Raw genomic sequence first — 25,651 nt, 5'->3', positions numbered from 1 at the left:
GCTGTAAAGCACTTTAGGATGACTGAAGTGAAAGGCAGTATATAAGTGCAAGTCTTTTCTTATCCTGGAATGAATATACAAAAACTGACAGTCTGACCTCCTCCCCCCGTCACATGGTACTGCTTTATTTTGAGTGTGTACCTTGCAATAGTTATAAAAAGGTTCTAGCAAAGTGCAAGAAACAAAGAAAAGCAGCAAAAAATGAGACATTAATTTTGACCAAGTAGCAAAATGTCACTTTATGTAAAGTGGCAACCCAGTTTTGGGGGCTCAGATAACTCAAAGACTTTTTTCTTATTGTTCATGACATCTTCCAGTTTTTTAGTTGCTTTACACATTTGCAACTTAATTGAAACTAGTTAATTGTTCCATCATTTGTATACATTTCATAATTTGTAATCATCTGGTCCTCAAAACTGAATGCAATCATGCTAAAAGACAACCAGATAATGGAAGTGAATGACACAGCTGATGAGCCCAATGTTGTTCTACTTTTTGTGACCTGGTTTGAAACCTGGTCACGATGATGGGAGCAAAGTCCCCGCTCTCTGCTGAAAGTGCTACATGAATTGAATTTGTGCAATCTCAATCTTGGTTCTAATCAACAAGAATTCAGAATGCAAATCCTGCGAATTCTTGGCCATTTCAGTCAGCCTTGGTTGGTGTGCAAAATGAAAAGCAAATCCCACTGGTGCTCTTTCGAAGTTCAGGCTAAGCCAATGGAGAGAGGAAAGAAAGAAAAGACTTGCATTTATATAGTGCCTTTCACCTCGGTCTCTTAGTAGGGAGCCATGATTAAAGGGAGCACATGTTAGAGAATAGGCTCTATAATACTGTCTTATTTCAGACCCTCACGTCCTTTAAGCATGGCTCATCAATGGAAGGATTAGATTTATCATTATCTTACAATGTGTATAAGACAATCAGCACACACCATGTGCAGGAAAACAAAAATGTATTTCCTTGACATTGCACTGAAAAGTAAAGGTATCTGTTCTACAGGGACATGTAAGGCTCTGTTTAGAATTTTATAATGCTAAATCTCAGGAATTAATGAAGTCAAGTTTCCCTCTTTTAAATCTAATGCTAATCTATAGCAGTATAAAACAATATTTGTTTACCTTTTAAAGTCATCAATCAATCGTGATAAAGGTCAGAGTCTGTTAGACTCGAGTCTCAGTTGTGCTCGCAATGTTGATATAACTGCTCTAAATATAAACAAATATACTGAATTTTAAAGAACTATAATTTCAGTAACAAAAGAGAATTAAATCTGATTTCCCACTCTTCCAGTTAAAATGTTACAGAAGTGGTTTAGAATGAAATAAGACTCATTATATTGCAGCTTTACAATTTTCCTGTATAATTTGCTCCTAAATGTATCTTTTAGTTTTCATCATAAAATGATTTCTGTATTGTTGAATGCACACAGCATTCGTAACAAGGTAGATGAATTGATGACACAAGTGGAAGTAAATAGATATGATCTAATTTTCATTATGAAGACGTGGCTGCAGGTTGACCAAGGCTGGAAACTGAATGTCCCAGGGTATTCGACATTTAGGAAGGATGGGCAAAAAGGAAAAGAGGTGGGGTAGCACTGTTCTTAAAGGATGAGATCAGTATGTTGGTGAGAAAGGATCTTAGATCGAAAGATCAAAATGTAGAATCAGTTTGGGTGGAGCTAAGAAACAGCAAGGGGCAGCAAACATTGGTAGGAGTTGTTCATAGGTCACCAAACAGTAGTGGTAATGTAGGGCACAGTATAAATCAAGAAATTAAAGGTTCATGTAACAAGGGTAATACAGTAGTCATGGGGGGCTTCAATCTACATATTAACTGGATAAACCTAATTAGTACTAATGCTGTTGAGGACAAATTCCTGGAATGTACACGAGATGGTTTTCTAGAACAGTATGTTGAGGAACCAACTGGAGAACGGGCGATTATGGATCTAGTATAGTGCAATGAGAAAGGGCTAAGTAATAATCTTGTTGTAAAGGAGCCTCTAGGGAAGAGTGACCATATTATGATAGAATTTTGCATGAAGTTTGAAAATGATGTACTTCAATCCAAAACTAGGGTCTTAAATCTAAACAAGGGAGACTACGAAGGTATGAGGGGCAAATTGGCTGTGGTAGATTGGGAAACTACATTAAAAGGTATGATGGTAGACGGGCAATGGCTAGCATTTAAAGAATTAATACATGGTTTACAACAAATTTACATTCCTTTTGAGGCACAAAAACCCAGCAGGAAAGGTGATCCAACCATGGCTAACAAGAGAAGTTAAAGATTATATTAGATCACAAAGGAAGAGACTTATAAAGTTGCCAAAAAGTGGTAAGCCTGAGAATTGGGAGCACTTTAGAATTCAGCAAAGGAGGACCAAGAAACTGATAAAGAAAGAGAAAATAGAATATGATAGTAAACTAACGAGAAACATAAAAATGGACTGTAAAAGCTTCTACAGGTATGTAAAAAGGAAAACATTGGCAGAGACAAATGTGGGCCCACTACAGGCAGAGACAGGAGAATTTATAATGGGGAGTAAAGAAATGGCAGAGAAACTAAACAAATACTTTGTGTCTCTTCACAGGAAGATATAAACAAACCTCCCAGGAATACTAGAGAACCAAGGGACTAGCAAGAATGAGTAACTGAAAGAAATTAGTATTAGTAAAAAAGTAGTACTGGAGAAAATGGGTCTGAAAGTTGATAAATTCCCTGGACTTGATGATCTATATCCCAGAGTGTTGAAAGAGGTGGCTGTAGAGGTAGTGGATGCTTTGGTGGTCATCCAAAATTCTGTAGATTCTGGAATGGTTGCTGCAGATTGGAAGGTAGCAAATGTAACCCCACTATTTAAGAAAGGAGGGAGAGAGAAAACAGGAAACTACTGACCTGTTAGCCTGACATCAGTAGTAGGGAAAAATGCTAGAATCTCCTTTAAAGGAAATGATAATTGGGCACTTAGAAAATATGGATTGGGCAGAGTCAACATGGGTTTATGAAAGTGAAGTCATGTTTGACAAACCTGTTAGAGTTAAACCAAGGCCCTTTCCACCAATTTCAGTGCTTTGGGCATATGTTAAAGATCCCATGGCACTATCCAAAAAAGAGCAGGTTGTCCTGGCCAACATTCTTCCCTCCGTGAGGTGAGAATGAACGCCCTTGACGTCGAGGCAGAATTTGATCGAGTGTGCCATCAAGGATCCCTAGAAAAATTAAGGTCAATGGAAATCAGGCAGAAAACTCTTCACTGATTAGAGTCATACCCCTCAGAAAGGAAGAAAATGGTTGTGATTGTTGGAGGCCAATCATCTTGGCCTCAGGGCATTACTACAGGCAATCCTCAGGGTAGTGCCCTAGGCCCAATCATCCTCAGTTGCTTCATCTTCCCTCCTACATAAGGTCAGAAGTGGATGCCCGCTGATGATTACACAATGTTCAGCACCATTCATAACTCCTCAGATACTGAAGCAGTCCGTGCCCACGTGCAGTAGGAGCTGGACAACATTTAGGCTTGGGCTGATAAGTGACATGTAACATTTGTGCCACACAAGTGCCAGGCAATGACCATCTCCAACTAGAGAGAATCTAACCATCTGTCCTTGACATTCAACATCCTCGGGGGCAGGTGATTACCATTGACCAGAAACTTCACTGAACCAACTATGTGAATACTGTGGCTACAGGAGCAGGTCAGAGACTGGAAATTCTGCAGTGAGTAACTCACCTCCTGATTCCCCATCTCTAAGGCACAAGTAAGGAGTGTGATGGAATACTCTCCACTTGCCTGGATGCGTGCAGCTCCAACAACACTGAAGAAGCTCAACACCATCCAGGACAAAACAGCCGCATGTCAGCACCCCATCGATCATCTTAAACATTCACTCACGCCACCACCGGCGCACTGGCAGCAATGTGTGCCGTATACAAGATGCACTGCAGCAATTCACCAAGGCTCCTTTGACTGCACTGTCCAAACCTGCGACCTCTTCCACCCAGAAGAACAAGGGCAGTAGATGCATGCGGACACCACCATTTGCAAGTCCCTCTCCGGATCGCACACCACCCTGACATGGAACTATGTTGCCATTCCTTCGCTGCTGCTGGGTCAAAATCCCTGTGGTGTACCTACACCAAATGGACTGCAGCAGTTCATGAAAGTGGCTCAGCACCACCACCTCCAGGGCATTTAGAGATGGGTAATGAACGCTGGCTTGCCAGTGACGATCACATCCAGGAATGAATGAAAAAAAAATCACCATCAAAAGGAAATACTGTTTGTTTGTTTCATCACTGTCTGTGGGACACTGCTGTATCTACCTAAATAACAACAGAGACTGCACTTAAAAGCAATTCATAGTCTGTGATGTGGTTTCAAAAATGTGATGAGGTAATTTATGAATGCCACCTTGTTCTTTTGTGCATGCTGCTTAAATACAAATTTACAAAATAGCCAAACTTTGCAGTACAGCCTAGACATGCTTTTGCTGTATGGATGAATCTTAGTATACAGATTTTTTTTGTAATATAGATATAGAATCATAGAATGGTTACAGCATAGAAAGAGGTGATTCAGCCCATCATGTCTGTGCTAGTTTTTTTATTTATTTATTTAGAGATACAGCACTGAAACAGACCCTTCAGCCCACTAAATCTGTGCCGACCATTAACCATCCATTTATACTAATCCTACACTAATTCCATATTCCGACCACATCCCCACCTGTCCCTATATTTCCCGACCACCTACCTATACTAGGGGAAATTTATAATGGCCAATTTACCTATCAACCTGCAAGTCTTTGGCTGTGGGAGGAAACCGGAGCACCCGGAGGAAACCCACGTAGACACAGGGAGAACTTGCAAACTCCACACAGGCAGTACCCAGAATTGAACCCGGGTCGCTGGAGCTGTGAGGCTGCGGTGCTAACCACTGTGCCACTGGTCTCTGCAAGAGCAACTCTGCTCGTATACTCCCCCTCCCTTGCCCCCTAGCCCAGCAATTTTTTTTCTTTTCAGGGCTTATCCAATTCCCTTCTGAAGGCCACAATTGAATCTGCCTCTATCACACACTCAGGCAGTGAATTCCAGATGTTAACCATTCGATGCGTAAAAAGGTTTTTCCTCATGTCACCTTTGCTTCTTTTGTCAATCACCTTAAATCAGTGTCCTCTGGTTCTCAACCCTCCGCCATCAATGTATGATTGTTCTTTATAAATGTATTCAGTTATCTGTAGTTGAGGAAAATGGCTTTATGTATTTAAGGGGAAGCTATATATTCACAGGGGGAGGACAGAATAGAAGGGTATGCTGATAGGCCACTGGTATCAGACCCACCGGCCGTCCATGTCTCCGTTATAAAGACGTCTGCAAACGCGACATGAAATCGTGTGACATTGATCACAAGTCGTGGGAGTCAGTTGCCAGCATTCGCCAGAGCTGGCGGGCAGCCATAAAGACAGGGCTAAATTGTGGCGAGTCGAAGAGACTTAGTAGTTGGCAGGAAAAAAGACAGAGGCGCAAGGGGAGAGCCAACTGTGCAACAGCCCCAACAAACAAATTTCTCTGCAGCACCTGTGGAAGAGCCTGTTACTCCAGAATTGGCCTTTATAGCCACTCCAGGCGCTGCTTCACAAACCACTGACCACCTCCAGGCGCGTATCCATTGTCTCTCGAGATAAGGAGGCCCAAAGAAGTGATAGGATTAGATGAAGAGGGATGGGAGGAGGCTTGTGTGGAGCATAAATGCTGACATAGACCAGTTGGGCTGCATGGCCTGTTTCTGTGCTGTAGATTTGATGTAACTACTTGCAATGTATCTATTTGAAATGGAGAGAGAATACAAGAAGTAATGTACTTCTGTCTTTACACATTTATCAAAGATTGTATCTTGTACTCGTTTAGAATTGGGAGTTTCATGTTCTGCACTGCTGCTTTGCCAAAAAATATTCGGCATCATGTGTATTACAGCTTGCATGAAGAATTATTTACTGACTGCCTGGAAAATAGTCAATTAATGTGCAGTCATTATTGTATTGTCAAAAATACTTCTCAATTTCGGACACAGAAAACCTAGTTAATGTTTTTTGACAAATATGTTTTTTGACAGAAATATGTTTTTTTTGTTGTAATTGGGCTTTAATTTTTAGGTAAAGTAAGAGCCCTAGAAAAATCAATATCTTTAGTATTGTAGTTGACTTCGTCATTCGAATAGTGTATTATTTCAATAGAGGTTTCATTTGTCTATTCTCCCTGCAGGGATTGGAATAACTATAGGTCACTTTTCTAAATAAGAAAAAGAACTTTTTACTAGCTGAACTCATGCCACGTTCAACTAAAAACAGAAAATTCAAGTCACAAAGGGTGTGTTTTTATAGTTTGATAAAAATCTGGTTTACAGAATTAACTCTCAAAAGAGTAGCATTACACAGCCACTGCTGCACTTTTAACTTCTGGACTTTCCATTCTTTTAATCTTAAGACCTTTTAGGATGTTGTATGATAAGTTGCGGTATTCAGTTATTTTGGATCAATGTGGCATCTATAATTGATGATAGTAACATGGAATTTTGTCGATAGAACCTCAAATGTGCTAAATATATTCTTCCCCGATTTTCTCCACCCTACACCCAAAGGTGTGACTTTGCAGCTGTTCAGCCCTCTGGACACTTGCAGCCATTTAGCACTTTTTTTGGTTGCCAGCTTAGGTGCTGTGTGTTGGTAAATCATTTGGCCAGAGAGGACAGCATTCCCAAGCCTGACCCTAATATTACCTGATCATGCATGTGCACTGGATGATATTAAATGTGATTTTTTTTCCCTTCCCGAGCCTGGGGACACACAGATAAATGATAATATCACCTCTGCTGCCCTGGTGTAGTCGGCCACCTTTGTAAAGACCGGGGATTGAAGCTGGGAGCTTCCTGCTTCGTACAACTCTAGGAAGTACTATTACCTCTTGAACCACTGGAATGTTAATACTTTATAGAAGTAATTTTACAAGCTGCTTTACCTGCTACACAACTTTAGCTGCCAGTAGCACATAATGGGGAATTCCCCTGCCCCTCGCACAATCCTTCATCCATTCATTTTGATCACCTCTTTATAATAGATTGAAATTAATTTGTAATTTTGGGCCTTATTTTAATTTTTCTCTGTGTGTTTTCAAACAGTGCCATTGATTCAGAACGACACAAATCTTATTCAAGCGTCACATTCCAGTGGTGCTGTAATTAAATATAGGAATTCTAATCTAGGAATAATGCAATTTGGCAAAATAATTATGGGTTATTGGAATTTGGTTTTATTTCTGTAGCTACCTTGAACATAAACTTAGTTGAAAATTCAGCTCAACTTTGTCATTCCTTTTGACTGTGGTGCTAACTTGCACAGCAATGTAGGAGTTGAAACTATTTTTTTAACTGTTCAGAACCTTGATCTTGGGAACCTTACTTTTATTATGAATTAAATGTTAAATATCAAATGATTGCTGCCCAAGTGCAGGTATTGAAAAAGATAACTAAACAATAACTGTTTAGTTGAAATAAAATTATTGATTTATGTCCTCCACCGGTCCTTTACCGGTAACAAACACTGATCCCCTGAAGGGCCTCAGATTGCACCAGTGAACTTGCATGCAACCTGTTGGAAGATTTTCCTAGCAATGTGAGTGTTTTTTCTTTATTCAGGACAATTGATGCACTTTTTAAGCCTTCATTGCATTTAACATTTTCAGAGTATGACCACAGAACTGTTAACGTTCATATTGACTACTCAATGAACAGTTATCCTGGCCGATAAATCAATATTCTTGGGTGCAGATTATCACACAATGGAAAACAAAGTTACATTCCCTTTCGATATATACACTACAATTAAATAGGATGCATTACTGGAGACTCCTCACTGCCAGGAGATTGATCTGTGGTTCTGTACAGTTCAATGAATGGGATTTCTGAATGTTAGCTTTGTCCTCTGCTGATGTCAGAACTAGTATGTTTATTTTTTCACAACCAGTCAGTTTATTGTTCTACATCAGCAGCCTCTCGTGTCTTTCTTCTGCTATTGAATCCCTTCCAGTGTCAACACATTCACTCTATATGAAGCTGTTAAAGCACAAGTAGTGTTTTCACAGATTAAGGCAATATTTCTTTTGATTAAACAAAGTTACTATATGCACAGCTCAGGGACTTGGATTTGACCATTCAGGAGTTGAGGAAAGAATTGCCTTTTTAATCTTATTGCTCAACATGTTTGCTCAGTAAGGGGCTCAAAGAAAACACATGGATTTAGAATTTGCATTTTGAGTTCTGTTGTCTTTATCTCTAAGTGCAATGAAATTATCTTGCATAGCTTTTCATGTAGGAAAAAAGGTAGTAAATCTATATCTATTTTCTCTATCTCAAAAAATTGAAGATGTCTGAGGGCATCAAGGCAGTTTTCATGTTAATTATACACAGATGCCACCTAGCTGTTAAAATGACAGCTGTGACTTTTTCGTACAGTTTCCCACCATTGTTAATTTGATGCTGTCAAATAAAAACTTCGAAGAGACTTAGTAGTTGGCAGGAAAAAAGACAGAGGCGCAAGGGGAGAGCCAACTGTGCAACAGCCCCAACAAACAAATTTCTCTGCAGCACCTGTGGAAGAGCCTGTCACTCCAGAATTGGCCTTTATAGCCACTCCAGGCGCTGCTTCACAAACCACTGACCACCTCCAGGCGCGTATCCATTGTCTCTCGAGATAAGGAGGCCCAAAAGAAGAACTGTCAAATAAAAACTAATTTTCAATAACAGGCAATTTAACTTAGCTGAAGATTAGGTCCTTGATCCCTAGAAGCTATAATGTGGCAATACAGCTGTTGTAATGCATAAAAATTGAAGTCATTCGGAGGGGGGAGTCTTTGGAATATTATGAATCCACCAAACTCAAGAATTTGGCCCTGAGGAAGAATTACTTTCCTGTGAGCATTGATGGTTGGAGAAGAGAGTGTGGTGGAACTTTTTAAGCAGGGAATCTTTGGAGAGTGTTAGTCAATGTTATATGCTTTTACTTTTAGCATACAAAACTTATCTTTGGAAAGAAGGGGGATGTTGTATGATTGCCTTTAAGATCCTAGTATGCAAAGATCTTAGTATGCTAATGAGTTAAGTACCAGGATGCAGTCATGTGACTTGGAGCCAGAGTCACTCTGCAACTGTAACACCCAGAGTAAGGTTCTGTAAATAGTTAGCTCTGTGCTGTATAATAGTTTAGCTGTAATAAACCTGTTTGAAATCTTCAACCAACTGGACTCCACGCATCTCATTTATGTTGCAGCAGACAACATAAAAGAACTCATTACAGGTGTTGACTTCGCAGATTTGCCCACAGGTGAGCACCTGCTTGATGTCACTGCTGACTACAGTAGATTCCCAATCATGGAATTAGTTATGTCAACCTCAACAAAAGCAGTCATCCCAAGGTTTGACCAGATCTTTGCCTTGTTTGGAATCCTTCAAACGGTAAGAAGTGACAGTGGACCCCCATTCAACAGCAATGAGTTCAGCAAATTTGCGAACTACCTAAGGCTCACTCCTCAGAAAATCACACCCCGTTGGCCAAAGGATAATGGAGAAGTTGAAAGATTTATGCTGTCCTTGAAAACAAGTGATTCATAACGGCTATAGCTGAGAACAAGTCATGGAAGCAAAAGCTATATCACTTTCTTTGTAATTACAGAGTGACTCCTCACTAGACTACTGGAAAATATCCTGCTACACTCATCTTTGCCCATCCTATGCGCACATGTCTTCCTGAGCTACCCTGGGGAGCTAATAATTAACATGTACACTATCAAGAACAGAAGGATTGAATGAATACAGAGCGAAACATGAAATTTAGAGCTACACCGCTTAAGCCAGGAGATAAAGTACTTGTGAAACGTGATGGTTGGAAAGCAAGCAACCCCTTATGACATCCAACCATTTGGTTATGAACAACACAAATTATCACAAGAAAAGCATCATTCTTCAAAGCACTGAAAACACCACTTGTAAGTATTGAATCCCATTCCGACATAGACATCTCAGAATAAAGAAGAGTCCATTATGCTCAACAGCAAGCTACCTCTGTCTAAGTCTCTGCCTCATATTTCTTACTAAACTTGGCTAAACCTCACTCCAGTCTTGAGAACATCACTTATACAAAGCTTGGAAAGTTGACCTGAAGTGTGTTAATATATTGCAAATGACATAAAACCTGAATTTTGGATTTATTATGGAACCTTCATTCTGGGAAGTTAGAAGCTTTCCCATGTGTCCAACTAACTAACAAAACTTAGGAGGTTCATAGGACACATGGTTTAGATCTTTTGTTCTGATGTAAAGTTCAGTTCTGATGAAATGTTATTGACCCGAAATGTTAACTTTGTTTCTCCATAGATGCTGCCTGACCTGCCGAGTATTTCTAGCATATTCTGTTTTTATTTCAAATTTCCAGCATTCACAATATTTTACTTTTGTTTTAGATTTTTTGTTAATGCTCCTCACCTTAAGGGAAATGGAGGAGAAATCTGAAGGGAGAAGATGGCCTGGACGAAGTTCGATATGGGGCGTTTTTAGATATTTCTATAATTTCCCATGCAGGTTGTGACATTAAAACTCAAAACTTTAGTGTATCGGCAATCAAAGAGGGTATTTCCAGGTCTGTGTGTATATACGTGAGGAGGCAAAAATAATACAGATTCATACTGTTCTGTTAAATGCCAGATTGTTAGCTCTCTGAAAATTCAGTCTGAAAAGAAGAATACCTGCAAACAATCCTTCTCCCTATGTCCTTTCTCTGCTGCTGTCAGTTGGGATTACCAAGTAAAATAGTAATGTTCTGATGTGAATGCTTAATGTGGTAAAGTTACCACGATTTAAGTGTTCCATTTATAGTGTTCAGTAATCCTTTTACAGAATCGTTACAGCACAGAAAGTGGACATTTGGCTGTTGTATCTGCACTGGCTCTCCGAAATAGCAATTTACCTAGTGCCACACCTGCCTTCTCCCTGTAGCCTGGCACATTCTTCCTTTTCAGATAACAATCAAATTCCCTCTTGAACCTGTCTCCCCCACACTCAGGGCAGCAGATGCATGGTAACATCACCACCTGCAAGTTCCCCTCCGAGCCACACACCATCCTGACTTGGACCTGTATCACCGTTCCTTCACTGTTGCCAGGTCAAAATCCTGGAACTCCCTTCCTAACCACTGTTGGTGTACCTACCCAAGGTCTGCAGCGGTTCAAGAAGGCAGCTCACCATCACCTGCTGAAGGGCAATAAATGCTGGCCTAGCCAGTGACCGCCCCCCCACCCCACATCCCAAGAACGGATTTAAAAAAAACTCAGTGCATTCCAGATCCTAACCACTTGGTGCGTGAAAAAGTTTTTCCTCATGTCACCATTGCTTCTTTTGCCAAATACCTTAAATCTGTGCCCTTTTGTTCTCGCTCCTTCCACCAATGGGAACAGTTTTCCCTATGTACACTGTCCAGCCAATTTTGTATCTATGTTGCTACTATCCCTTTTATTCCATGAGCTGTAACTTTGCTCACAAGTCTGTTGTGTGGCACTTTATCAATTGCTTTTTAGAAATCTGTACACACCACATCAACAGCATTACCCTGATAAACCATGAATACATTTTTAAAAACTGCTTAATTAATAACTCTGCAAAAATTGCAAGTTTCAAAATTAGGCATTTCTGCAATTTTGTTAGCTGGCTGTTAATTACAAAGAAAAACTGACATTGTCCTGTGTCTCATTTTTGATTTTTCCAATACTAATTGTTGAATAGAAAGGAAAAAGTTTGTAAAGTAAAACCTCAACAAGGGTATGTTAGACAAAGGATGGAACACATTCCTGAAGTCAAGAATCATCTGAATGCAGTAGCTTGCCCAACAGGAACACATTTACTTCAATATACTTGAGTTTGAGATCATTTGGTTTTGTTGTTACAGGTTGATGAAATCTACCATGATGAATCATTGGGTACCCACGTCAACATAGTTTTGGTCAGGATGATTATGGTAGGCTACAGACAGGTGAGTCAACATAACTTTTTTTAAAGGTATAGTTCTCCAGGTTACTAATTGCTGGATGTTAATTGGAGCGGGTGATCATTTATTTACCAAAATAGATTATAACATTTTTAAATGAACTATAATTTGTTATAAGAGACTCAGAGTATCACATGAATTCAAAACTAGAAGTCATAAATATAAGAAAGTCACTAATAAATCTAATAGTGAATTCAGGAGAAACTTCTCTACCCAAAGAATGGTAACGATGTGGAACATGCTTCCACCAGGAGTAGCTGAGGCAAATACTGTACATGCATTTAAAGGGAAGCTAAATAAGCTCATGAGGGGAAAAAAGAATAGAAATATATGTTGATCGGGTTAAATGAAGTGCAGGAGGAGGCTCATATCGAGCATAAATGCATTCTTGGGATGTGGCAAGGGCACTTAAATATGGGCATTTATTCCCCATCCCTAGTTGCCATCAGATGCTAGTGGTGGGCCAAGTGGGTTTTGATATGACTGGCTCTCGAGGCAACTTTGGAGGGCATTTTAGAGTTCATCACATCGGTGTGGGACTGGAGTCACGTATAGTCCCAGACCGGGGCAGCAGATTTCCTTCCCAGAAGGACATTAGTGAACCAGCTGAGTTTTTCCGACAATCTGACCGCTGCACTGTCAATTTTACTGGCACTGGCACCAGCTTTTTATTTCCAAGTTATTTTTAAACTGTGCCCTGTGCCTGATGTTTGTGGGAGGTAGTCGAAAGTGTTTTGCTCTTCCATCTTTGAGGGAGAGTTATGAGAATTCATATCTAACGCTTCTCTCCCTCACATTGGGAGAATTAAATGGGAGAGTCCACCTTGATTACATGTAGGCCAAGGAAATTTGATGGGTCTGAATGGCCTCTTTGGATTTCCTGTCTTGCGTGATCCGTTCCTATCTTGATGCTTCATCCCAGGAGCCTTTACTAATTACAGCTTGGCTGCCTGGCTTTCAAGAGCCAAGAGCTAGTGTTGGCTATCTCTTTATTTCCATACTAGTGAGTCTCCTCTGGCATGCTCATGGTGGGCCGAATGATATGCTATTGCATAAGATAGATTTAATGACAGTAAAATAGTGACAGCAATGATACATTTAAACACTTTGATGTACCACAGATGCAGTAGCTGCAGGAATTGAGTGCCTCTAATTAATCCATTTCTTTGAGCTTCCTTCACAACACTCGACGCTGAACTCTTGTAAACAGCTTGATGCACACTGAAGATGTATCAATTTTGGTTTAACTTTTTGAAATAGAATTTTAAGGTGTCCACAGACAAAATAGCCCTGGGGTGTTCCTCTACATGCTTGTAAAAACCTTAAATAAGTTTAGTCTGCCAAACGGGTGCCGTCTGTTATTACATTTTTATTGGCAAATATCAAAGTTAGCACAGCAAAAGTTAATTTTATTCCAGCTAGTCAACATTTTCTGAAATTTATCATCAGTATAAAATGTTCAACTTGTCATTGGTTCTGTGGTTCAGATTATTACCAAAATTATTTTAATTGTTAACTAAAAAGATATTTATGCAAGAATTGCTTCACCCACTTGGAAGATTCACGATATACATACCCAATGGACTTTATTCCCACTGAGCAACATTTTTCACCAGTTATAATTATTTTTTTCGCTTCAACAGAATTTTTTTCTTAAGGATTACTTCTATATTATTAATAAAGACAAGAGATTATCCATTGCCCCGTGACATATGCAGTAAGAATTCGGTCCCCACATTGAACCACCAGGTTCCACGTGGTCTCAACTCCATACAGAAGCTCTGCATCACTAAACGTAGACTTATGAAATCAACCTGTGTGTGGTATACCAGTCAACATTTACAAAAATAAACCATAGTAAACCAGCCCTGCATATATTGATTACCTTTCTTTTAATAATTCAGAATTGCCATTCAGTAGCTTGATTTATTTGGTAATTCACTAACCCCCTCCAAATATTTTCTATATATCATGGTTTTAAAATTTGTTTATTTTCCTGTTATATTTATCAGGATTTGATGAATTTTCCAACCTGCTAATTATACTTTTAAATGCTTAAAGGAGCTGAAACATTCTCATGTTAGAAATAATTCAGATTTCTATTTTGCGTCCCCAGTGAGAGGATGTGGGTCCAAGCATGTGGTTCCCTATGCAATGTTCCTAGTCATCACTGACCGTATGAAAATTAAAAGATAGGCCAACTTTTACAGGTATCACTTACTTAAAATAGAAACAGCTTTGTTTGAGGTCTAGAGACTGACTAGAAGCTCTCCATCTGATTTTGGGAATGAAGTATGGCATGGAGAAACCCTGGGCAAAGAAGCCAGTAAGAAACAATGATTGAGTAGTAAACTAAAACTTTATTAGAATATGTGCTAGGATAGATGGATTGTTCAATGGGGCAAGGGTGAAATCACAAGGTTTGTCCCTTTTAACCCGACATCCACAATATTCATGAAGTGCCTGTCAACGGTGAGAGTCATTCTTTGCTTGCAGTACATATAAGTCTACCTTATTTAGATGGATGGTTCATCTGATTCTCTTGCAGTATGTGGCAATTTTTATAATCTGACAAGTCCCGAGTATTAGAGAAGCAAGGATTTTTTTTAAAAATCTCAATTAATTTAGACTTTCTCAATAACCATCTCATAGGTGCTTGCCAATGCCTTGTGAATGAGACTGTCCATCACTTAAGGAATTTGAGAACCATCGAGCAGGAGTTATCCATTCGAATATTGAGGGGGAAAAAATCTACGAATAAAATATTTGTGATCATTGAAGCATTTGTAGCAGTTACATTTTTGGTTTTAGGTGCAAGATCCTTTGAGCTCATTATAAGTGAACCCTGTTTGTTCTCTGGTCTTTGACATACTTGCCTAAAAATGTGAAGATTGACTATAATTCATTGGACAGTTGGCCTTCATGGTCTCAAAATATGCTAAAATTCAATTTTCTGCTGCATTGACGCCTCTCTCAAGCAATGGGGTTTTTATTTCCACAGATAGTAAAACCAGAGCATATGATTCTAGTCACAAGCTGATTCCACTGAGCAATGCAGCTAGCATTGCAGTCCTTTCATGCTCACTATTGACCTGCAACTCCTGATTGTCTTTTATTCTCTTCGAATGGAATGTTGATCCTGAGAAAGTGTTACAAAGTCTGATGACCCTGGGCTTGCTAGGGAAAACTTGGCTGTTGGATTTGCAGGAGCTGAACATCAACTGACCTCTTGATCTTTAACTCATCTAATCTGGCATGGTTCCTCTCAGACTTAGAGTGATGACTCGGCTTTTGAAAGGTGTAGGGTACCAGCTGACAACGATGACTGTCTGAACAGTAGACATTCTCTTGACATCCATTTTTTCCCCATTACAAAGGCATTTATTAACTAAAGGCAGAGATTTGATTTCTGGTTCCAGGACAACCACTTTATTTTTATGAACTATGATAAAAGAATGGAGAAAAAACAAGGTTGTCAGAATATCGGAGTCTTGAGCAGCACTCCTTGAAATTTCATCAGATGCCTTTTCCAGCTTGCCATACTCTGTAGAAAGGTAAAGCCCCCAGTCTAGACATTGGAGAAGCTCTGGTGTATTGTCAGGCACTCGATACTGGCATGTGATTCTGTTCTCCATGCATGTATGTGTATTCCATTATCATGTGTCATTAAGTCTCTTTTTAGTCTCAAACAGTAATGCTGCTTGCTCTGGTTCCTATGTGCTAAGTTGTTGAATTTTATATGCTTTAAGCTATATAATGAATGAATTATATTTTCTTTTCTTTGGCATTCAGATCAGGCTATCGATAGCTCACATTCAGATTGTTGCCGAAAATTGTGTTCAATATCATCCTTCACAAGCGATTATGTTCCTGAAATTTAAATCACTGCCACATCCTTTAAAGGACAAGTGCAAATTTCACAGGGGCCATGTTTCTAGAGTTCTTGGATGCAACTTGTCAGTAGAACAAATAATTCCAAACAACCTACTTACATGTGTTGCACCATTTCGGTGGTATCTTGGTGTATTTAAGAAATAAATGAAAGAACTTGGATAACTCACTTTCATCATCTAAAGCCTTAACCATTCTTTGAAAGTAGTTTTCCTCAAAGTACAGTCTGCTAATAATTCAAATTTTTTTGTGCCAGAAGAATCATATAGAATTGTGCAGTATTGAAAGAGGCCCTTCACCCTATCGAGTTTGTGCTGGCTCCTTCGAAGAGCAACCCAGTTAGTCCTACTCCCCACTCTTTACCATCTTCCTGCAATTTTTTCTCCTTCAAGTACGTATCTGATTTTCATCTGAATGCTACTACTGAGTCTGTTTCCACCACACTATCAGGTAGTACATTGCAAATCTTAACCACTCTTTGCATAAAGAAGTTTTTCCTCATGTCACCTCTAGATCTTTTGCCAGTCACTTTAGATCTGTGCGCTCTGGTTATTGACCCTTCATCCATTGGAAACAGTTTATATTTATTTATCTAAACCCTGCATGATTTTAAGCATCTCTAATAAATCTTCTCTTAGCTTTTGCTGTTCTAAGGAGAACAACCCCAGCTTCTCTAGTCTGTCTGTGCAACTGTAATCCCCCATCCTTGGAACCATTCTAATAAATCTCTTCTGTACCCTCTCCAAAATCTTCATGCCTTTCCTAAAGAGTGGTGCCTCGAATTAGACGCAGTATTCCAGCTGGTTCTGAACTTGTGTTTTATATAGGTCTAGCATAACTTCCTGGCTTTTGTACTCTCTTCATAAAGCCCAGGATGCCATATGCTTCATTAACAGCTTTGTTTCCCTGTCCTGCCACCTTCAAAGATTTGTGCACAAACTCCCCCAGTTCTCCCTGTTCTTGTGCTCCATTTAAAATTGTACCATTTAGCTTGTATTGTTTCTCCTCATTCTTCCTACCAAAATGTATCACCTCCTGCTTTCCTATGTTGAATTTTATCTGTCTTGTGTCCGCCCATCCCACCAGCCAGTCTGTGCCCTCTTAAAGTTTATTACTATCTTCCTTAGTGTTTACTACACTTTCAAGTTTCATTTCATCTGAAAATTTCAAAATTGTGTCCTCTACCCCAGTTTAATTCATTGGCATATATCAAAAACAGCAGTGGCTTTGATTCAATGGCATTACCATCGCTGAATCCCCCACTATCAACATCCTAGGGGCTACCATTGACCGAAAACTGAACTGGAGTAGCCATATAAATACCGTGGCTACAAGAGCAGGTCAGAGGCTAGGAATCTTGAGGCGAGTAACTCACCTCCTGACTCCCCAAAGCCTGTCCACCATCTACAGGACACAAGTCAGGAGTGCGATGGAATACTCTCCACTTGTCTGGATGGATGCAGCTCCAACAATGCTAAAGAAGCTCGACACCATCCAGGACAAAGCAGCCCGCTTGATTGGCACTCCATCTACAAACATTCACTCCCTCCACCACTGACACACATTGGCAGCAGTGTGTACCTACCGTCTACAAGATGCACTGTAGCAACGCACCAAGCTCATTGGACAGCACCTTCCAAACCCACGACCTCTACCAACTAGAAGGACAAGGGCAGCAAATGCATGGGAACGCCACCACCTGCAAGTTCCCCTCCAAGCCACACAACATCCTGACTTGGAACTATATCGCCGTTCCTTCACTGTCACTGGGTCAAAATCCTGGAACTCCCTTCCTAACAGCACTGTGGGTGTACCTACCCCACATGGACTGCAGCAGTTCAAGAAGGCAGCTCACCACCATCTTCTCAAGGGCAATTAGGGATGGGCAATAAATGCTGGCCTGGCCAGCAACACCCACATCCCATGAATGAATTTTTAAAAAAGATACCGAACCTTGGAAAACACCACTGTATACCTCCAAAAGTCTGAAAAATAGCCATTCACCATAACTCTCTGTTTTCTATCCGTTCGTCAATTTTGTACATGCTGCTATTGCCCTCTTATCTCATGGACTTCAGTTTTGTTAACAAGTCTATTTATCAGATGCTTTTTGAAAATCCATATATTCATTGTCCAGTAATTCAAATTCAGCAATATAAATAATGAATGGGAGTAGATTGCTTTAGAAAAAAACAGATTATCAAATGATTCCAATTAAGTCACTTAAGTTAGTGACTCTGAATTAAGAAGAGTAGGCTGTATACAGTTTGTGCCTTTCTACTCATTCATAATATGGAGTATATAGAGCTTATTTAATGTTTTGTAATACTTTTATTCCTTTGCTGTGTAAGTGTGATTTACTCTACAGCTGCCTTCGTTGAAGAGATGTGAGAACTGATATGAAGCTGCGGCTCTCATCCAGCAGAAAATAGTGAAAGGCTCTTTTTTTCCCACTGCAAGCTGTGGCGGCAGTTGTGCTGTGCTTTCAATTTCTGATAAATAGCTACATAATCAGTTTGCAGCTCGTAGCACCTTATTTGTGGTGACTGGCTAGAACTATACTCTTTTGGCTTTAGTGAGCGCACGTCCTCTTCTGAGAGATGCCAAATTTTGATTGTTTTCAGGGTGTGAATAGGAGCATCTATTTTCTCCAAACACTGCAGACCTCTTACAGCTAGCATGACACTGTGCTTGAGTTACACTCCTTGTGGTGTCACACCCAAAGACTGCAAGAATGTCATCCTAAGTGATGGTCTTGCACGATTGTGTTTGGGAATCCGATTAGGACCTGGCCTGGATTTATACTGTTTCAATTTTTGTGATGCCGCAAAGTGAAAACCATTTTGCTACAATGCAGAGTTGACAGTATAACTGCATACTGTAATTCTATGCCCCCCACCCCACCCCACCCCAAGCAAATAGTCTTTGGATGATAGATCTACCTAATACTCTTTCTGTATGCCATTCACTACAGTTCATGTGCTATGGCTAAGGTGGGATATGCAACCTAATCAGAGGGATTTCTGGCTCTATAAGGATTTGCAATCAAGAGTCAAATAGCCTTTGCTCCCTTTGTCATGAACCACCATGCCCTTCAGAGAGACCCTTTTGGAATAAAATTCTTTGAAGAAATCTGCAGTCTCAGTTTCAAGAATTACAATAAATTTAATCTTTTTGCCACTTGTTTCAGTAGCCACTATAAAAATAGATTAAATAGCTATGTGAATAGAAAGTAGGTAGTCTAGACCTGTTACACTGAGTAATGTTTTGAATCTGAAGAGCTACGTAGAAGAAGTCAAGTTCTACTCTATGTGCCTATATGGCCTAGGAGTGGTCTACACTAACACTGGTACTCAACATGGAGAAATGTTCCATTTCGAAGCCCTGTCATCCTGTGATGGTGGAAAAAAATACAGTAAGTGAGATGAATGCCAAGTTATACAGCATAATGTTTCAGTACTTCAGTTCATGTGGAAATGTCTTGTCACTGATCCTTAAGTTAGAAATCAGCATTCTTCAATTGCCCAAGTATACTTAGAAGTTTATTAGTCTATGGATCTTGGATATAAATAGATGGTTCTAAAAAATACAAATACTGCAAAGCAATTAAATGCATTAAAATGATTAGTAGTGCTTCCAGTAAAACAGAACATGTATTTAAATGGCCTTTTTCACATCCAGCCAATTTTCGGATATCGCTGTCTTCAGTCTTGAAATAAGGGACTTTGCATGGTACCTTTACTTAATTTCTTTATCGGCTCCTTATTGCCTCTTACTCTCGACTTTCCTAAATGTGAGCAGGACATATATTTTGTCCCAGAAGTACCCATGGATGATGGAATTTGTCCACTGTTGGTTAGCTGTTAAAGCATGAGTTTTGCATAAATTATTGGAAAATTAAGCTTAAATAAGATGTACTGAAACCCATAGCACCCCCTCTTTCCCACCCCCACACAAACACTCCTTCTCATATTCACTTTCACTCACACAATTTACTCATTTGGTCATTAGGAGTCTGGTTTGTATTCTACTAAGAGATACATTAGAGTGTGGCTATTGAATAAGTAATTAGGCAGTTTACATGCCCATCACTTGCAAGCACAGATGCTTCACATTCCTTGAAAAAGTTTTATTTAACAAGTTTCCAGAAATATTTTTTACTGCCTAGTGTGTGCCAATCCATGTAGTAGCTGTGTGGGGGATTCATTTCAGTGATCATAGAATACTCAGATATCATTATTTTTAGTCACTAGACTTTACACCAATATTGGTGTAAAGATCACAAATTGCCAACGTGGGTAGTATAAAGAGCAGTTTACTGTCCAGCCCAAGACTTTAGGTTGGACTAATCAATTATTATTTTAGTCGATACTCTTTTCTTGGAACCTGGGTTGTGTTGACCTCATTTGATTTATTTTGATTTTTTTTCCTTAAAGTATATGGATGAGTTATCAATCTATGATTTCTGTGGCTGCTAACTTTAAACAGTTGCCTTGAATTAACGTATTCTGTATCATTTAAAGGAAGTCAAGTCCTTGAATCATATATTTTAAGACAGTGGGAGGATTATTAGAAGCAGTTGTGACGTGCTTGGCCCTCACATCCCTCATACAGTAATACCATAAAGGTGGAGGAATTTAAGCTTTCTGCACTTCACTGTGCATACCGTTGAGTGTCCCTTTTCACTGAGCTGATCTGGCTGCTATGTTTAATAGCTGAGAATTGCTGGACAAGTGGTGTCTTTTCTAACCAAACTTTTAGCACATAGGGATTAGTTTTTCCACTTGACTTCAAAATTGCTGAATGCCAACATGAAATGTGACAGCCATGCATGAGTGCATTGGAACATATATCACCTCATTCATATTTACTTAAGAATCCTCCTATGTGAGCTACCAAAAGAATATGGCCTCAGCTAGAAGTTAGATATCAAAACTCTATACTTCCATGAGTTGTACCTTTTATCTCTGTATAACTGCAGACAGAGTTGTCTTATGATGCTCTTTTATAAGAGCAGGGAGTGGATTGATGTACCTAATTGATATCAACAGGAATGCGCAGAACTTCTTTCAAGTGCCAAAGTAAATGGACTTTGGACCTTTTTCTGAAGGTTTCTGAGGGACGGATTGCTCCAAATGCTAGTGGGGTGGCTTGGATTTCCATGCTCAATGAGGCGCAATACAAAGAGGCCATGTTGCAGGCAGCAATTCCTTGCAGTTGCAATTTCCAGTCCTAGAGTCAGAAACTTATGGTGCTGATTTTTCAACATTTGACCGGGTGTGACGTCAAGGAGTGCTAGCAAAATAGAAGTCAGTGGGAATCGGGAGAAAACTCTCTACTGGTTGGAGTCATATCTAGCACAAAGGATTGTGGTAGTTGGAAGCCAATCATCTCAGCCCAAGGACATTGTTGCAGGGTTCCTCAGGCTAGTGTCCTAGGCCCAGCCTTCTTCAGCTGCTTCATCAATGACTTTTCCTCCAACATGAGGTCAGAAGTTCCTTGATTGCACAGTGTTCAGTACCATTCACAACTCCTCATACTGAAGCAGTCCATGCCTGCATGCAGCACGTACCACATGAGTGCAACTCTAACAACACTGAAGAAACTTAACACCATCCAAGACAAAGCAGTCCACTTGATCAACACCTTAAATCTTCACTCTGTCCGTCATTGGCGTACAGTGGCAGCAGTGTTTACCATCTACAAGATGCACTGCAGCAAATTGCGAAGGCTCTGTTGACAGCACCAAGATCTCTACCACGAGAAGAACATGGGCAGAGGCGCATGGGAGCACCATGCAAGTTCCCCTCCAAGTTGAACACCATCATGATGTGGAACTATAGCACCGCTTCTTCACTGTCACTCGATCAGAATTGTGGAACTCCTCCCTAACGGTACTGTGGGTGTACCTGCACCACATGGACTGCAGTGGTTCAAGAAGGTGGCTCACCATCACCTTCTCAAGGACACTTGGGAATGGGCAACTAATACTGGTCTAGCGAGTGACACTCAAATCCAAGAACGAATTGAAAAGAAATTCTCCCCCTCTGCGGAGCTGCGGATACTCTAGTTGTTTTCATGGCCTTTTGCCCACACAGGAATTTTAAGATGCGCTTCTCAAAGAATTGGTGAGTTTGCACATTAGTGGGTGGCATCTGTGAGAGATAAAGTGGAGAACCATGTTCATTGTTATTGCATTTGCTGTCCAGGTGTGGTAAAACAGGCTATTCTGTCCATCTGTGTCTGTAAGTCTCATTTTTCTCTGTAAAACGTAAGAGCTTTATGTAACTGTTACATTAAGATATCTGGAGTCTGACTATAGAGGCTTATGATTCACACTTCAGTATATATTTAGTGAATCTATCTGTGTCTTGAATCAGAACTTTTTATGCAGGAGACAAAATGCTTTCTTTGACCAACTGTAGAATGACAGGTGAATGTCTACCTGTGTGTTTTTGGGATGCGGAGCAAATGAACTCATGTTGCAGATGACGGTTTGAAGATCAAAGCAAGTCCTTCAGATGTCCTAGTAGCCAAATGTGCTTCTCCTAGACAAATTCTGATTAACGGTTTGTATGGAAAAACTGATTCTAATATTGCTTTAAAAAAAAGTTAAAAGCAATGTATTCCCACATTTAAAATATCTACATATAATTTGGTAATTGGAGATATTTTAGTTATTCAGTTGGCCTGTATCAATGCTTCATGCTTTCAGACTGATCATACAGCTTGTCTGGCACCCAATTAAAATGAATCTCTAAATATATTAAAGTCTTGTGTCTTGTGCAACATACCTTTCAAAGATGCCACACCTGAAAGTGCGTACAAGTCAGACAGATTAATGGACAGCCGTTGCCTGTCTTCCCCATCTCCCTCGGGAAACGTGCATTTCGAATCACAACCTTCTGACTGCGTGCTATACTATGAAGAAAGAAAGACTTGCATTTATACAGTGCCTTTCAGGACCACCAGACTTCTCAAAGCACTTTGCAGCCAATGAAGTACTTTTTGAAGTGTAGTCACTGGCGACTTCATGTCGCGTTTGCAGACTTCTTTAAAGCGGAGCCATGGACGGCCAGTGGGTCTGGTACCAGTGACGAGCTCGCTGTACAATGTGTCCTTGGGGATCCTGCCATCTTCCATGCGACTCACATGGCTAAGCCATCTCAGGCGCCGCTGGCTTAGTAGGGTGTACATGCTGGGGATGTTGGCCGCCTCAAGGACTTCTGTGTTGGAGATACGGTCCTGCCACCTGATGCCAAGGAATCTCCAGAGGCAGCAAAGATGGAATGAATTGAGACGTCGCTCTTGGCTGACGTACGTTGTCCAGGCCTCGCTGCCATAGAGCAAGGTACTGAGGACACGGGCTTGATACACTTGGACTTTTGTGTTCTGTGTCAGTGCGCCATTTTCCCACACTCTCTTGGCCAGTCTGGACATAGCAGAGGAAGCCTTTCCCATGCGCTTGTTTAATTCTGTATCGAGAGACAGGTTACTGGTGATAGTTGAGCCTAGGTAGGTGAACTCTTGAACCACTTCCAGAGTGTGATCGCCGATATTGATAAATGGGGCATATATATATATATATATATATATATATATATATATATATATATATATAGCCTTATTAAAACACAGAATAAAACTTTGCATTTATATAGCACTGCATAGCCTTGGAACCAGTGAACTACTTTTGACATATAGTCACTATTATAATGTAAGCAATAATGTCCAATCGTTGGAATCAAAAAATCTTCTCAAATCAATGAGCATTTCCTCCATTTGCTACTGTTAATTGTACAGACGAATGCAAGTACAAAGTGGTTTCCCTGTTTTGTACTCATACCAATCTTGTGAATAGGGAAAAACATGCTAGTATCTAGATCTGCAGTAAACTTAAGAAAATCTTGCCTATATCAATCAACCTTCAGTGGCAATTAATTCAGGTTATAAATTGGTGTATTCGTTTCGGCTCTGAATTTTGCCATTGAAGATGCATTGCTTTCAGATAACTTTTGTTCTTCAGAGGAGGAAAACAAGTTTTTTGTGTGCCTGACACATACTTCTTACAAATCCATAGCACCTTTACTCCTATAGATCACTCAGCTGCCGAACCAGAAAAGCCCAACAAACAGCTGTTGCCATGTCTGCAGCAAAAATGCCAGTGTGTTTGAGCCTCTTGTGTGCAAATGTGACAAATTATATTTGGTACAGTGCTAGAGAGAGACACAATTAATCTGCCAAAAATGGTGATAATGGTCAGTCCCTTTAAAACAACTGAGTGAGATAAACAAGTAGAAAAATTTATTGATTTATGGCGTTTGGTGTAGTCTTATTACCTATACAGTTGGGTTCATTGCTTACTCATAATAATTTACATTTATGAAATACTGAACTGTTCTTTGGCTGTGTAATTGAGGTATACTGTAAATTATTTGAACTGCATAGAAAATGCTAAGAAAATTAACTCCCGTAATGGTTCAGCATGTCACCTCATGGAACATGTGCCAGCTGATCCTTGTGTTTGTTTGATGAGGGCTTAATCACTCTCTGTTACATTGTCTCTCAGCACTTACCTCTGTCAGTTTGTATGAAGACGAGCCACTTTGGATGAGATACTGGAGGGACAGAGGTGTCCATGGAATCACACATTGTGGCACGTATTTGTACCTTCAGAAGTGAGCAAGTCAAAGGGAATTTTAAAAAAAAGCTTATAAGATTGTTAATATATAAATCAAAGCATAAAAGACAAATAGTAAATATTTTCTGTCTGTAAAAGGGGAAAATTTGTGCAGAGCACTCAGATCAGGGTAAGATAACTTTTCTCCTAACTTTGGAGACTTTTTCCACAGAAGAACATGGATTAATATTCTTTATATTCTAATATGCGGCAATTCATGGAATTAACAGATTGAGCAAGAATATTAGAAGTAAAATTGTATATAATGAACTCAATGTGATTTAAATGATTGATTGACTGTTTGGTCTTCAAGTGCATTCTATGAAATGGTGCTAAGCTATGCAGACATAAGGCTCCAGGTATGTTCTGAATTTGATGATCTCGGGCAGGACGGCAGTTGGAGCTGCTCTGGTTGGCCTTAGCAGCCCTGGGCTAGAGAGGGGGGGAAAAATCAGACAGGGATTTCACTCCTCATTATTATCTACTACCCTCAAGAAAATACATGCATGGAGTTTTACACTTGGGCAGAATAGCAGAGGAATTGTACTCCAGAAAATGCCAAGTTTAAAAACAAAATTGCGATGCCAATTTTACATAGAATTGCATACAATTTCAGTGTCTCCACAGTACAGCCATCACCATTTAGAAAATGCAGACTCCTGAATTCATTTTGCGTCCTGAAAAACTGAAATGGAATTTTGCTCCACAGCATTGTGGAGCTGTCTTTTTAAAAAGTTGTTGGCTGAACTCTTTGTTTTACAGTCAATCAGCTTAATAGAGCGTGGGAATCCTTCTCGAAGTTTAGAACAAGTTTGTCGGTGGGCTCACACTCAACAGCGCTCCGATCCAGGGCACACAGAGTATCATGACCATGCCATATTCCTTACCAGGCAAGATTTTGGTCCTGCAGGTATGCAAGGTACTGTATTGTTCTCGATCAGGTATGTGCAGTACTGCAGTGTGTGCAGTCTAAATTCTGCATCTA

The 25,651-nt window shown here is 39.9% G+C and overlaps 1 protein-coding gene across 2 annotated transcripts in view; it reads left to right on the top strand.

Annotated features, from left to right (window-relative positions):
- LOC137355506 (A disintegrin and metalloproteinase with thrombospondin motifs 14) overlaps positions 1-25,651 on the top strand; it is a 216,831-nt gene that overhangs the window by 130,841 nt on the left and 60,339 nt on the right. For both annotated transcript variants that reach the window (XM_068020727.1, XM_068020728.1), the window contains exons 5-6: positions 11,997-12,080; positions 25,429-25,585. In XM_068020727.1, the coding sequence (XP_067876828.1) occupies positions 11,997-12,080; positions 25,429-25,585 (241 nt within the window). The remainder of the gene's footprint in view (positions 1-11,996; positions 12,081-25,428; positions 25,586-25,651) is intronic.

Source organism: Heterodontus francisci, chromosome 42, assembly GCF_036365525.1.
Source record: "Heterodontus francisci isolate sHetFra1 chromosome 42, sHetFra1.hap1, whole genome shotgun sequence".
Lineage (NCBI taxonomy): Eukaryota > Metazoa > Chordata > Chondrichthyes > Heterodontiformes > Heterodontidae > Heterodontus > Heterodontus francisci.
The sequence above is the reverse complement of the archived record's forward strand: the minus strand, read 5'-3'. Positions and strand labels throughout refer to the sequence as shown.